Genomic DNA, 14,112 nt, shown 5'->3' with positions numbered 1-14,112 from the left:
TAATTGCATATCAACTCGGATTAGGTACTATGAGCCCCAGGGTATCCCTCCAAGCTCACCACATATCATCAACATTTTCACTAACTTGTAATTGACCTCCAACTTCTTTCATCAACTCATCTAAATGACTAATCTTCCAAGACTCTTTAGCTAAAGTAGCAACTACTCTTAATTTGTTTCTAGCTTTATTCACCCTCTTCTCAAATTCAGCAACTTCTTCATCTCCATTAATAATCGGTATATCCACTACTAAGTCCTTCAATTGTTGTAAATGAGATTCAAAGGATTTATTATTAGCATATTTCTCAATATTTTTCTGCCAATATTCTACCAATCCTTGAATATAACCAATTATTAGAAATCTTTGGAAACCAGTTTGATAACCATATTCTTCTCCTTCTATTAATTGTTCTTTTGTTGATTGTGCTACACCATCATCATATCCTTGTTGATAATAACGTTGTTCTATATTAAGAATCTCATCAGTGTCGATATTTATGTCACTCATCTCTGTTGTGTCTTTCCTCTGTGTTTCGATTGACTTGCCCTTTGTTTTACTGGTGTAGTCTTTCAGGATGCTTTTTCCTTGATGGTTGTAATGAGCGGAGAGAAATTTTCTGGTTCTTATTTTTTTTGAGGGGTAGAACATCGAGAACATCTCGATGGACGAACCATACCGATGAATCTGAAACACCGAGAATCAGAAGGAGAAAGCGAAGAAGAGGAAGAAGTTGATGTTTTGGGGAATGACAGAAGATATAGACAACGGCATAGAAATGATCTTCGTTTAAATTATGACTCTGACTCGTCATCACCGGAGAGTGAAAAGGAAGAGGAGGAAGACAACAATCCAGTAGTGGAGAAGACCGAAGAAGTACAAGACGGGGACGATGACGATATGTTCAGTGAGGAACCAGCAACTGACAAGGTTAATGGAAATGGAGTACAAGTAGCAGAAGATGAAGAAGACGAAGATGATATGTTCGCCAGTGATGACGACGAACCAAAAGAGGAATCCAAGAACCAAGATCAATTGGGTAGTGAAGGAGAGCAGGATATAATACCCCAAGTCCAAGAAATACAGCCAAATGAGGATGACTCCGAGGAAGAAGTCGATGTTCAATATTACAACAACCCAGAAGAATTTCAGCCAGGACAAACTTCCAAAGCAAAGAAAGGACCAAAGATTGAAGCATTCAATGTTGAAGAAGAGACAGAAGAGGGCCATTTCGATGCCGAAGGTAACTATATTCGCGACAGGAAAGACCAACCGATTACCGGTGACGACTTGTGGTTGAATGATTTTAAGAAATCAGACATAAAGAAAGCCGAATTGGCTCAACGTGAACGAGAACAGAGAGAGACTGAAAAGTTACTTTCGAAGAATACGAACATGGTGCCAACGGAGGCATTACTTACTCAATTGATTGAACTTTTGGAGCCAGCGGAAACTCCAATGGAGGCTCTTGCTAGATTAAATCCAAAGAGGTCGAGGAAGAAAGCAAAGCTGGACATAACAACTCAGAAACAAGTGATAAGCCAGATCACTAATCAATGCTCTGTTCTTATGAACGATAAATATATAGTTGATGTATATGACTTGACGCGGGAGGAATTAATGAGGAAATATAAACAAGAAACCGGAACAGAATACTCAAAAAGCAAGAAACGACCTCGAGAAGATCTGGAAGATAACGAGGATGACAACACGAAGGGGGATATTATAAACAGCGAAGAATACGGCGATAAAATATGGGAGTTCAAATGGCATGGAGATGATAACATCAATGGACCTTATTCTGAATATGAAATGAAACATTGGAAAGAAACATACTTCGAGGATAGAGTGGATGTACGAAAAGTTGGTGAGACGGAGTTCCAGAATGTTAGAGAAATAGATTTTCAATAGTTACATAGTAGTACATGTATTATTATTAAACCGAATAAGTTCTAATCTTCTATCAAGTATTCCGCAATTGGGAAATTGACCATTTTCGCAAGGCTTTCTGCAGTTGGCCAATTAATATTACATTTCCATCGGATTTTTGCTCCTAAGATATCTGATGACGAAGTTTTACTTAACAATCCCAATGAATACAAAGTTGCAATTTGGTTATTCAAATCCGTATTCTTTGTCAAAGTAAATTTGGATTTCTCAAGTTCCTTCTTTTCCTCTCGAGCTACTATTTCGTCGTCAATATATAGCAACTCGTCTTTATCTGATTGATTTAATGATGGGGCATAATTTCTGTAAATCACAGCTAAGATCGCCAATATTCTTTCAAGATCAACATAATTAGGAGACAATAAACGGTTATCTATATCTGTCTTGAGCATATGTGCCTTTTTAATCTTTGCCGGACTCGTAAGTGCTCTTCTCTTATACTTGACTAATTTGACTTTAGAAAACTTTTGAAGATCGCCCCTTGGGTTTCCATATGATGCTAAATATGATGCGAGTAAGAAGAATTTTGAATGTAATGGTAAATCAGCAACATTTCCATTATCAATTTGTTTTTCTTCTTCTAATGTACTGAAATCCCTTATTGAAGAGTTGGTTATTATATTATCATCCGTGAATAAATCGATGCTTTCCTTATAGATCTTAATGAAATCACTAACCATTAATCTACCCTCTTTTATAGGTTCAATAAATCTATCCCATAACCTTATGCAAATCTCTTTAAGTAAGTTTAGATCCGAGCCTGTGTACTCAAAAAACAAATCAACTATCACTTTAGCATACTTAGCCCAAAAGTCAGCACTCGAAGGAGTGTCGTCTATTTCATCTATTCCAAATTTGGCAAGCTGATTATCTTGCAAGATACCAACTATTTGCGACTCAGAATACTCGTCAAAATACACATGAGGTATTGAAAGTGATGCCACATCTTTCGGAACTTCACCAGAAATGATAATAATAACAGTCAAACTCTTTATCCTTGATTGCTCCCTAAACCGTAAAAATGATCCAAACAAATCTCGAGTCAGCTCCATACATTGATCAAATCTATCAAGAACCAACACATGATGTTGGTTATAGTTACGCTCATCCATGAATTGTTCAACTGCAGATAATAAGTTTGAAAAGTTCTCTCCTATTGATCCATATCGTAAATAATCATTTTTACTATATTTCCCATGACGAATTCCACTATCTTTTCTAAATCGACTGAAACATTTTTGTAAAAGAATTTTCTTGGAAATGCATTCATCACAATTTATCCTTGAGTATTTTATATTCAATGCCTCGAGAAATTTAGTCACCACTAAAGATTTCCCAACTGCTTTATAGCCTTGAACAATCACTGCATCGGACAGTAATGATGGATCTTGATTGATGAACGCGTTCAAAAGATCAAATTGGACATCACGCTCTTTGATTTGCTTTTTCAATTCAACTAACGCCTGATCGGACTCATCCATCACCATTTAATTAACCACAATGTGAGTATTTAATCTGATGGCTACCAAATTAGTTGATGGCGGTTGCTGATGAATTTTTGTTGATGAAATTTTTTGATTCGAGGTACACGACTATATAAAATCTGTTTGGTTGCAAATCATCAAAAATTGTTTCTTCTTGATTTAATAAATAATTACGAACCACTTTCTATTAATTAATATTATACAATCTTCTACAAATTACATATACACTTTCTATGACACTTCTTCTATTAAACCTTTTAACAATTGTAAATTGTAAAACTTAGCAACATTGACAAATGTTTGTAACTTTCTTTCAAGTTCAGAATGACTAACAGTTTCAACCCAACTACCAGAACATTTACAAAAAAGATCCATATTACGTTCTCTAATTTGATGACATTTAGAACATTTCAAATCTTGATTAAAGAACTTGGTAAACATCTTGTTGAATTGAGCAATAATTTCTTCTTCCATAGTGATTTTATTATATGACTTATGACATTGTTGACAATTCCAAATATTAATTTCTTCTTCTCGACATAAATCAATATCTCTAGTAAAATTACAATAATCACAAATAACATGAGGCAATTTCAAGGAAGCACTTGGATTTCTAAATAATGCTTCTTTACTGAATTCTTTGATATCAAATATCTGTAATAATTCTTTTCTTAATAACCTAACTTCAAGATTTCTCTTTTGTGATAATTCAAATACGGCGCATAAAGCCTTAACTAATTCTAAAATCGGATTCTTGAAATGTAAATGGGAACCAGCCAATTTAGGGAATTCATATTCTTTCTGAAATTCAGGATTAATAATAGCTTCATTTTGACGACGATATAATTTCTCAATTCTCTTTTGGAGTGGTTTTCTAAAAATCTCAATAACTCCATTCGTGATATCTTCTTCTTCAATTTCCTTTGCTTCTAACTTCTTTTGTCCCTTAAGAATATGAACAATTTGAGTAACTCTGGGAGTTCCACTTTGAGTACCAGTCAATGTTTCTGTTTTATGTTTGGTAAGTGCATCCAAGAAAATAACAATCCAATCTTCAAATTCTTCTCTGAAAATAATTGGTAAGAACTTCTTTATTTGCCATTGGTTCTCTGGCATCAAATTTTGCATTTCATCATTAGTGATTTCAGTACAACTTCTACCACCATAATTAAATTCATCCATCCATACCAAAAGATCCCAATATTTAACAACTTTCAAATCCAAAAAGTTAAAAAGTGGTTTAGATCTAGCAGCCTTAAGAATATATTGTCCATAAGCATAAGAATTTTCAACTGACACTTTACTTGTTTGAATCAACATCTTGTTTCGATTAGCAAATATAACTTGAGCATTCATTTTCTTGAATTCACCAATTAATTGTAAAAGTGCTTTTGAAGTCAAATTATGAACATGATAATGCAATGCATAATCATACAAGAATGAATCATTTCTTTGAACCCAAGTAACCAAATTGTTCATCATTGAATCAGCATTGATATTATTTCTTAAAGCATCATCCCACCAATCTTTGACCATTGATCTCAAAATGTTTAACGCAGGTGCTGAGAAGGCATCTTCAGCAAATGTAGTTGCACCATTATTCTTATCCGATCTAACTGCATCATCAGCCAAATCAGTACCTTCAGCTTCATTAATCAAAGAACTGGTGAGAATTGTATTGATCGTCAAAGTACCAATTTCAACTTCCAAACAGGCTGTTTCATAAATCTCAGGATTATTAATTGTGGGGAATTCCAAACTCTCAAAATCCATTGTATTATCAGATTCAAACCCACCATGATCAGGTAATGGATTAGATGACCACCATAAAACGATATTATTTTCAGTTAATCTTCTAGCATATTCAATATCAATCAAATATCCCACATTCTCAATTTGCAAATTACAAAGGGGAACACCACCATATTTGGATAAGGCAATCAAATTCTTAACCCAAGATGCTAAAACGAAATAATGGTTGATTACTCTCTTCGAAATTAAAGATTGCCACCCAATTGCGGGCAATACAAGCTCACTAACATTCATCTTAATTGTCGGGAAATCAGCAGCTGAAGATAAAACATTAAGAACTCTAGCTGCAAATGGGGATTGGACTGCAAGTAATGCCTTGTTGCTTCTGCTTTCATGGATTTTACTAATCGTTTTATTAAGCTTCTTGAAAAGTTTAGAATTGTCCTGGAAGTAATCAGCTTCAAATGTCATTTCACTTGGATAGTCAATAATATTACTTACTTTACCCAATTTATCTTTCTTAGCTTCATAGATTTCACGATAGATCCTGTCTATATTTGTTGGCAATTCTTGAGCATTGGCAGAAGGTTTCAAGACAAATATATGTGCATGATTCTCCCAACTTTTGAAAACAGTATAGAATTCATAACTATTGGTAACAATATGTAATAGATACACCATATCCATATCAAATTTTCTCAAATAAGTATCTGATTTAATCTTAACCAATTCTTGTGCACTAAATCCATTCTTCATCCCTTTTCCTAAGGCACCAACTCTAGTATCATCAAATTTAACAACATTACCTAAATCAATAATTGCTCTTTCAACGGGTCCAACTTGTGTTTCATAAAGTCCCAAAATATTAGAATCTTGTAACAAACTACCCACATCTTCAAATTGTTCTTGATATACAGATTGAGGCATGGTCAACTTATATAAATTGGTAGCGTCGTGCCCATTTGGAAGAATAGCATTTGATTGTTCAATTTGACATCCTGCAACCGAAAGTAATTTTCTTCTTGAAAGTTCAGTCTTGAATGACGCATAGAGTTTCTTGGGAATATTGAATTGGAAAGAATGTATTTTGTTGTTACCAATTGAGACATATACTTTCAAATTACCTGGCTTAGTTGGATCTTCTTTATACTCCAAAATCTCCCAATTTGAACCAGCAATATTTTCTGCTTGTTTACGGATCATACCACCAACCGTTGATCTTTGTGAAGTTTCACTATTGGCACCAAACAACTTCCTTCTTCTTTCTCTGTTTGCTGCTTGTTGTTTCCATTTAGCCTTTTGATATTGCAAGAAAGCTTGATAATCTTCAGTCATAGATGGACAAGGACCATTCAAAAGAGCTTGCATTCTTTCTTCTTCTTCATTGTCAGACACTGAGTTAGCCTTACCTGCTCTTCTTTTTCTTGAAGTGACTTTTCCAACTCGAGGTTTCATCATACCACCTTCCATATCAACTTCACCAAAATCTTCAATATCTTTAACTTGCTTTTCAGTAACTTCTGCTTTCGTTGCCTTGCCAAAAAAGGTTGCAATTGAACTCTGTTGTTTTGAATCTTCTCTAGTGGCAATTTTTCTCAGTAACCAATCTGGATGTTGTACTCTAGGAACTGGATTCTTCACATTTTGCAACGCAGCAGGAATGGTAATAATCTTTTGAATAACAGATGCTAATCTTTCTCTATAATAATCCCAATCAATAACATCACGTGGACTAAAATCGGTTAATGAAGGATCCTTTAACCATTTCTTCAAGAATAATTCCTTCTTTTCCAGCGAGAATATAGATACCGGAACAGCACGTTCAGTAACTGGGGCACCAACAGGTTTTGCACTAATAATGTACTTGGTAGCTAACCCGGCATCTTTCACCATTTCTTCTCCCAAGAATTCTCCTAATCTTCTAGCAGTAGTGATAGAAGTAGATTTTTGATCACCATATTCAGCTAAACTCTTGGACATACTTCTATTTTCACAAATCAATTCAATCAAATCTTCATCTTCTAACATCCCACCTTTTGTATCCAAAACATCCAACCAATTGTTGGCAACAGTAGCAACCGCCAGATAACAACTTTCAAGAGAATCACCATCCAAAAACAACTTGAATATATCACTTTGGAAATTCTTAATCAATTGTAATTCACCTCTACGTTTCAATTCAAACCCTTTCAATTCCGCCAATGATCCATCTTCATTAAATACAGCATAACGCTTCTTTAACCCCTTACCTTCTTCTTTGGAAGTTGGTAAAATCATTGCTTTATATGGTCCATCAACTTCAAAGAAAATCGAATTATCATCTCTGGTCTTATATTTGAATGTTTCCGGATCTACCAAATCTTGATATTGATGATTTGTAAATCTTTGATGCACTAAATAATTCAACATTGAACAAGGATATTCCAAAAAGACCTTCTTACCATTCTTACATTTCAAATTAAAATTCTCGGGGAATGATTTAGGTAAAATACACCAAATACCATCAGTATCCAATTCCAATGGTCTACCGATCCTTTCCACTAATGCTCTCGCCATTTGAATAATAGTTGCACCTGTTAAACATGTCACACCTGCCATTTCCATCGAATACCATCTTGACCCCTTTCTCATAACATATCCATAGAAAGAGTTCAAAATGACTTTATGAGCAAGTTGTAAGGAATCATAAAGAACAACCATTTTCTTAGCTTCATCTCGGGCAATGGTATCATTACTATCAATCTTGGAAATTTTACCTTTCCAAGTTTTCGCCAATCCTTTGAATTCATATCTACGATCTCTGAAATTTCTCACAGTATCCACATAAAATGGGTTTTCTCGTTGACAAATGATAGCTTCTCTGGTGACGACTTTACTTTGTTTGACTCTGTGGTAGACTTTTCTAGAATAATCACTGATTCTCTTCTTGATTAATGCAGCCTGTTCAGTATATGACAATTCATCAAATTTTCTTGGTGGGACCCAATGTTTGGTAGGATGAGGGAAGGTTTCATTCTGTAATGTTCTTTTGATCATATTATACTCATTCATTTCTGCCGGGAAATATTCACCTCTCCAAGACCAAGGTAATCTTCTATCACAATTCTTTCCTGGACGATTGAAATCACAAGCAGCACAATCTTCTTCAGTTTTCATTGAATCGGGTTGTAATCTATTTGAAGTCATAATATTAGGATACATCGATGCCACATCCACATGATAAATCAATGGAGTTTCTTTTCTCGAGGGGTTGGTTTTCAACTCGATTAATTTCTCCTTTATACCTTCATAAACTTCATCAAAATTCTCAACATCATCCATACTTTTTCCATTTTCAACCTCAATACAAAATTTGATCGAATTATGCAAATCTCGTAACAATTCATCAATTGCCAGTGGATCAACTTTAAAATCTGTGGAAATATCACTTCTGAAAACACCGGCTTCTAAAGATTCAACATGTCCACCGACATAAGTTTCTGATTCCAATAAATGTCCATCATAGAATCTTTCAATAGGATCTGAATGTTTATTAGGTAACAAAATCCCACCTTCATAAGCTTGAACCGAAAGTAACATTTCACATAATGTTCCCGTACCTTTTCTTAACACTTCATCAGGATTCAATGGAATAATAGTACACAAGGAAAAAATAAATGGATGAACATATTTATAATACAAATAATAAGTCGCCACTGCATCCGAAACAGAATATTCCGATAACAATTGTGGTTTTTCATAAGCATATGGTGTCATTAATTCCGGATCAAGTTCTGTAGGATTATATCCCAATTTTGCAGTTGTGACTGCTTTTAAACCTTGTGAACCTTGAGGTAAATAAGAATCACGTTTCACCCATCTAAAACAATCCATATGTACACAATATTTCGATTTATATTCTCCTTCATTATCCCTGGCAAATCCAATTTCATCAAACATGTCCATATCATGATATCTTGTTCTAGTTTCAATGAATGGCCAATCGAAGAAATCACCATTAAATGTGGCCATGACGGTAGGTTTAACATCCCGAATATGTTCATAGAATCTTTCAAGAACGTGTTTTTCATCAGGTTCATTAAAAATAGTGAATTGTCCAGGATATTCTGGTTTGGGAGTATATTCAAAATCATCAATATCTTGAGAAATAATTTCTCTATTGGTAATTAAATACCCATCTCCATCAATCATATATGAAATCATCATAATTTGATCTATTTTGGCATCTGGGAATTTTAATGGTGCTTTTGTAGTTTCGATATCGAATGCTAATACTACTGGATCAGCAAATGCAATCTTTTCTTTATCTTCCACAAGTTCAACTTTAGAATGTTTGGCATAGACATTATACCATTTTCCAACTCTGATTTTATTGTCGATAGCTACTCTAACATGATATGGGACATCATATTCTTTCATATCATCTATAAATGTGGCAGGATCCGTGTTACGGTCATCTTCTCCGTTGGTGGTTGTGGTTGCAATAGAATTTCCAAAGTTCAATACTTTATAAATATCTCTTGAATCTCGTTTCATTTGATTATCTTTAATAATAGGTGTTAATAATCTTCTTGCAGCTAATAAATCAGATACATTATGAAAACTTAACTTAATTAAATTCTTCTTCAATCCAACTAAATGATTAGGTAATGCTAAATCATCCTTAATTACTCTAGTTAAATTCTTAACATTACAAGTTTCTAAAAATCTTCTCAGCCATTCTTCAACTTCCAGTTCTCTACCAGGTATCACTTCAATAAAGAAATATGGATCATATTGTAAAGTAGCTTTAAAACTACCACCTTCTTCATCTAAGAAATAATAATCAACTCCAGAATATCCAATAAGGTAATTAGTATCTTCTCCATCATCTTTAGGTATAGTAGTTGCATGCATATTGATTAACCAACCTCTTCGTGGTTTATTTCCATCGTTCTCTCCATGCTCAAATCGATCAAATCCCATTATGGAATCAATATGGTCTATTCTTGTAACTAATTCTCTCTTCTGATGAGCATCATTTAACATTGGGTTATTCGCTATGTATGGATCAACAACCGGTGTTTCTCGTTGTGATTTAAATTTGGTTGTGATTTCTTTGTTGTTTTTGTTGTAGTTGCTGTTGTTACCATTCTTGACATAACGGGCAGATGTTGACCCTTTAAAGTTTGATCTTGATGACATCTTATTAATGATTATTGAATGTTCATATAATGTTCTATTAAAGGATTAAAGAGTATTGGTGATAAAATCAAAATTGAAATAAGTTTTGCAACACGCGTGTAAAATCCAAAAAAAAATTTCTGATGGCTGACAGAAAAGAGAAATTGTACAAAAAAATAAAAAAAAACGCGTAAAAATGCAAAATTGATACATATGGAAGCGCTAACTTTTATACGCAAATAGTATATCATTCTCATAGCTGAAGGAATAGTTAGGCTTCTCGCTAATTCAGATACAACTACTAAACTGCTATCTCTTCTCTTGTTCGCAAGAAATGGAAGACTAGCTTTGAAAGCATCTCAGTGATGTTTTTCTTACTATTGTAAATTTCTTGATTGAAGAGAGTCAGACATGGAAGCGCAAGGTTCACATCACAAAATTGCAACTTACTAATTGGAACTAGCAGAACTCCAATTGGTTTTGCAACTTTTATATTAGAAAACATTTGTTCTATTAAGATAAATATAGAAGGATTGATTTAACATGAATCCTGTCAGACTTAGATTATTAGCACGCATTATTAAGATTTGTACTATGTTGTAAAATACTATACCGGGAAATTACTGTCTATTTATATAACAAGCTACATCTCGTGCAATTACTTACTCATGTAAAGTATAATAAGCCCTTGAACAATCACGGAATAAATGAACAAGAATTGGATTCTAATCTTACGTTGCTTTGAAGTAATACTATTAGAAACGCCAGTAGTACCGCCAGTATTTGGATTATTATTAACATTAGGTAAGACCAAGAATTTCAACGATCTCATTAAAAAGATTGATAAATTAGCAATCAACAATATAACAATTGCATAATATCCAATTGAACCTAACCAACCACCAACTAAATGTTTAGTACATAATAAAACAATAATCAGAACATATTTATATCCAGCAAAACATACAATATCATAGATTTTCCCAGCTCCTCCACAATTCAACAAATATAATCCAGTCTTAAAAATTACGACATCCAATATCGAAAATGCCATTGTTTGTGAACTTAAATATCCAAATAATTGAGGATGGAAATCTCCTTTTAATCCTTCAAATGCAGCCCAAAGTAAAATATAAGTCACAAATGACATTAAGGGAATATATAAATCAGGAGCATTAATATCATGACTAGGTGGCAAGTACTGACTTTGTCCAGTTTCTTTAGTAGATATTCTATTCCAATCTTTATGTCTATATGGAAATAATATTAATAAGATCTTACGAAATACATAAGAATTAGAAACTTGGAAATAATATTTTATATCAACACCTGAAAATGCAGCAAATGAACCAAAGTTTTCTTGAAGATATTGATTTGAATGTTCAAATCCACTACGAGCAAATTGGGATGCTAACGCTGTTGCTGGATCATTAAAGAAATTAAACCCTGGTTGTTGTGCTTGCTGTTGTTGTTGTTGCTGTTGATGCATTGGTTGAGGTTGAGGGTGTTGATGCATATGGGGACTATCTTGGAGTGGTGGTATTCCCATTGGTTGCGGTTGACTAAATTGAGTTGGATGATGAGGTTGTGGATGTTGTAAATGTTGTTGTGGTTGAGGTGGAATATATTGTTTCAGTTGAGGAACACGACGTTGCTGTTGCAGTTGCTGTGGTTGTTGTTGTTGCAGTTGATACGCATCAGCTACATTTCCATATGGATTGTACATGATGATTATTAGATTTTATTTCTATTTGGCTATGTCTATAGTTACAAGTAATAATTGCCCTTGATATTAGTTTAAAATTCAACCTGTCAAATTTTGTTTCTGAATGAATTGTTAGTCCAAACCAAAGAAAAAAAGGTTTCGGAAGGCAAGTTGTAGACTTCCTAATTAGGAAGGAGGCTACTGGAAACTTCTGTATCGGTTAAAGTCTACTTTTGTGTAATATTTCATCTTTAAATTTGAAAATGTGTGTTGCTTTCTGGGTTTATATGCAGTACCTTGACTTACACAATCTCAATAATGGAAAGTTCCAGATCGTTTGTAACCTTAAGGTACACTCCTCGCACCCACACACCCTCATCCTGCCCGCCCCTTAACACATAAATATTACATCATAGCCTACATCATACACACACATATATATATATCTATTACCATTATACCAACAACAATAGGATTTTTCAATTATAAATAGTTTGGCTTTTTTCTTTTCTCCCTTTTTGTAATTTATTTTCACGCACGGCTTATCAACTATCACAATAGTAAACTTATACACAACTCAATTACATATATGACAACAACAATGGTTCAAGGAAAAGTATTAGTAGTCTCCAATAGATTACCCGTCACAATTAAACGTTCCAGCGATGGTTCATACACTTATTCCATGTCTTCCGGTGGGTTAGTCACCGCATTACAAGGACTTAAAAAATCCACCGAATTTCAATGGTTAGGTTGGCCAGGATTAGAACTTCCTGAAGATGAACAAGATAGAGTCAACGCTGATCTTAAATCCAAATTCAACTGTACTGCCATTTTCCTTAGTGATACAATTGCTGAATTACATTATAATGGGTTTTCAAATAGTATATTATGGCCATTATTTCATTATCATCCTGGAGAAATGAATTTTGATGAAAATGCTTGGGCGGCTTATATTGAAGCCAATCGGAAATTTGCCATTGAAATTGCCGCTCAAACAAATGATAATGATATGATTTGGGTTCATGATTATCATTTAATGTTATTACCACAAATGTTAAGAGCTGAAATTGGTAATAAAAAGAAAAATATTAGAATTGGATTTTTCCTTCATACTCCATTCCCATCTTCCGAGATATATCGTATTTTACCAGTACGTAAAGAAATTTTAGAAGGGGTTTTATCTTGTGATTTAATTGGTTTCCATACTTATGATTATGCTCGTCATTTCTTATCTTCAGTTTCAAGAATCGTACCCCATGTTACTACATTACCTAATGGTATCCAATTCCAAAACCGTTCAATCAGTATTGGAGCATTCCCAATCGGGATCGATGTGGATAATTTCATTGAAGGATTACAAAAACCAAGTGTAGTTGCTCGTATTAAACAATTAAAATCAAAATTCGATGGAGTTAAAGTCATAGTCGGAGTAGATAGACTTGATTATATCAAAGGTGTTCCTCAAAAACTTCATGCATTTGAAGTATTCCTTAATGAAAATCCAGAATGGATAGGTAAAGTTGTTTTGGTTCAAGTTGCCGTTCCACTGAGAGGTGATGTTGAAGAATATCAAAATTTAAGATCTTCAGTTAATGAACTTGTTGGTAGAATAAATGGACAATTTGGGACCGTTGAATTCACCCCAATTCATTATTTACATAAACTGATTCCGTTTGATGAATTGATTAGTTTATATAATGTAAGTGATGTTTGTTTGGTTAGTTCTACCAGAGATGGGATGAATTTGGTTAGTTATGAATATATTGCTTGTCAACAAGAAAGGAAAGGTGCTTTGATCTTATCTGAATTTGCTGGGGCTGCACAATCCTTAAATGGTGCTATTATTGTTAATCCTTGGAATACTGAAGATTTAAGTGAAGCTCTTAAAGAAAGTTTAACTTTACCCGAAGAAAAGAAGGAAATTAATTTTAAGAGATTATTTGGATATATCTCCAAATATACTTCTGGTTATTGGGGTGAAAGTTTCGTTAAGGAATTATACAAATGTAATAGTTCAAAGAGAGTGTCTTCAAAGACTACCGTATAGAAAGTGTTTTCTT

At 33.9% G+C, this 14,112-nt stretch overlaps 5 protein-coding genes across 5 annotated transcripts; 2 read left to right on the top strand and 3 right to left on the bottom strand. All coding sequences in view use genetic code 12, as the record gives it.

Moving 5' to 3' along the window:
- Window positions 1–55: 55 nt before the first annotated feature.
- J8A68_004889 (ribosome biosynthesis protein) lies at window positions 56–508 on the bottom strand (the record flags this gene model as incomplete). The annotated part of the gene is made up of 1 exon (XM_049408894.1): window positions 56–508. The coding sequence occupies one exon, from the start codon at window positions 506–508 to the stop codon at window positions 56–58; it is 453 nt and encodes a 150-aa protein (XP_049261853.1).
- Window positions 509–679: 171 nt separating this feature from the next.
- Window positions 680–1,909, top strand: J8A68_004888 (U5 snRNP complex subunit; the record flags this gene model as incomplete). The annotated part of the gene is made up of 1 exon (XM_049408893.1): window positions 680–1,909. One exon carries the CDS (start codon window positions 680–682, stop codon window positions 1,907–1,909), a length of 1,230 nt encoding a protein of 409 aa, XP_049261852.1.
- A 41-nt stretch (window positions 1,910–1,950) lies between these two features.
- On the bottom strand, window positions 1,951–3,426 carry J8A68_004887 (origin recognition complex subunit 5; the record flags this gene model as incomplete). Its single annotated transcript, XM_049408892.1, has 1 exon — window positions 1,951–3,426. The coding sequence occupies one exon, from the start codon at window positions 3,424–3,426 to the stop codon at window positions 1,951–1,953; it is 1,476 nt and encodes a 491-aa protein (XP_049261851.1).
- Window positions 3,427–3,660: 234 nt separating this feature from the next.
- On the bottom strand, window positions 3,661–12,070 carry J8A68_004886 (POL2; the record flags this gene model as incomplete). Its single annotated transcript, XM_049408891.1, has 2 exons — window positions 3,661–10,399; window positions 11,058–12,070. The coding sequence occupies 2 exons, from the start codon at window positions 12,068–12,070 to the stop codon at window positions 3,661–3,663; spliced, it is 7,752 nt and encodes a 2,583-aa protein (XP_049261850.1).
- A 580-nt stretch (window positions 12,071–12,650) lies between these two features.
- On the top strand, window positions 12,651–14,099 carry TPS1 (alpha,alpha-trehalose-phosphate synthase (UDP-forming) TPS1; the record flags this gene model as incomplete). The annotated part of the gene is made up of 1 exon (XM_049408890.1): window positions 12,651–14,099. One exon carries the CDS (start codon window positions 12,651–12,653, stop codon window positions 14,097–14,099), a length of 1,449 nt encoding a protein of 482 aa, XP_049261849.1.
- Between the last annotated feature and the right edge of the window lie 13 nt (window positions 14,100–14,112).

The sequence above is a fragment of the Hemisphaericaspora subhashii genome (assembly GCF_019202705.1).
Source record: "Hemisphaericaspora subhashii strain CBS 10753 chromosome Unknown scaffold37, whole genome shotgun sequence".
Lineage (NCBI taxonomy): Eukaryota > Fungi > Ascomycota > Pichiomycetes > Serinales > Debaryomycetaceae > Hemisphaericaspora > Hemisphaericaspora subhashii.
This window is presented reverse-complemented; position numbering and strand designations above follow the sequence as displayed.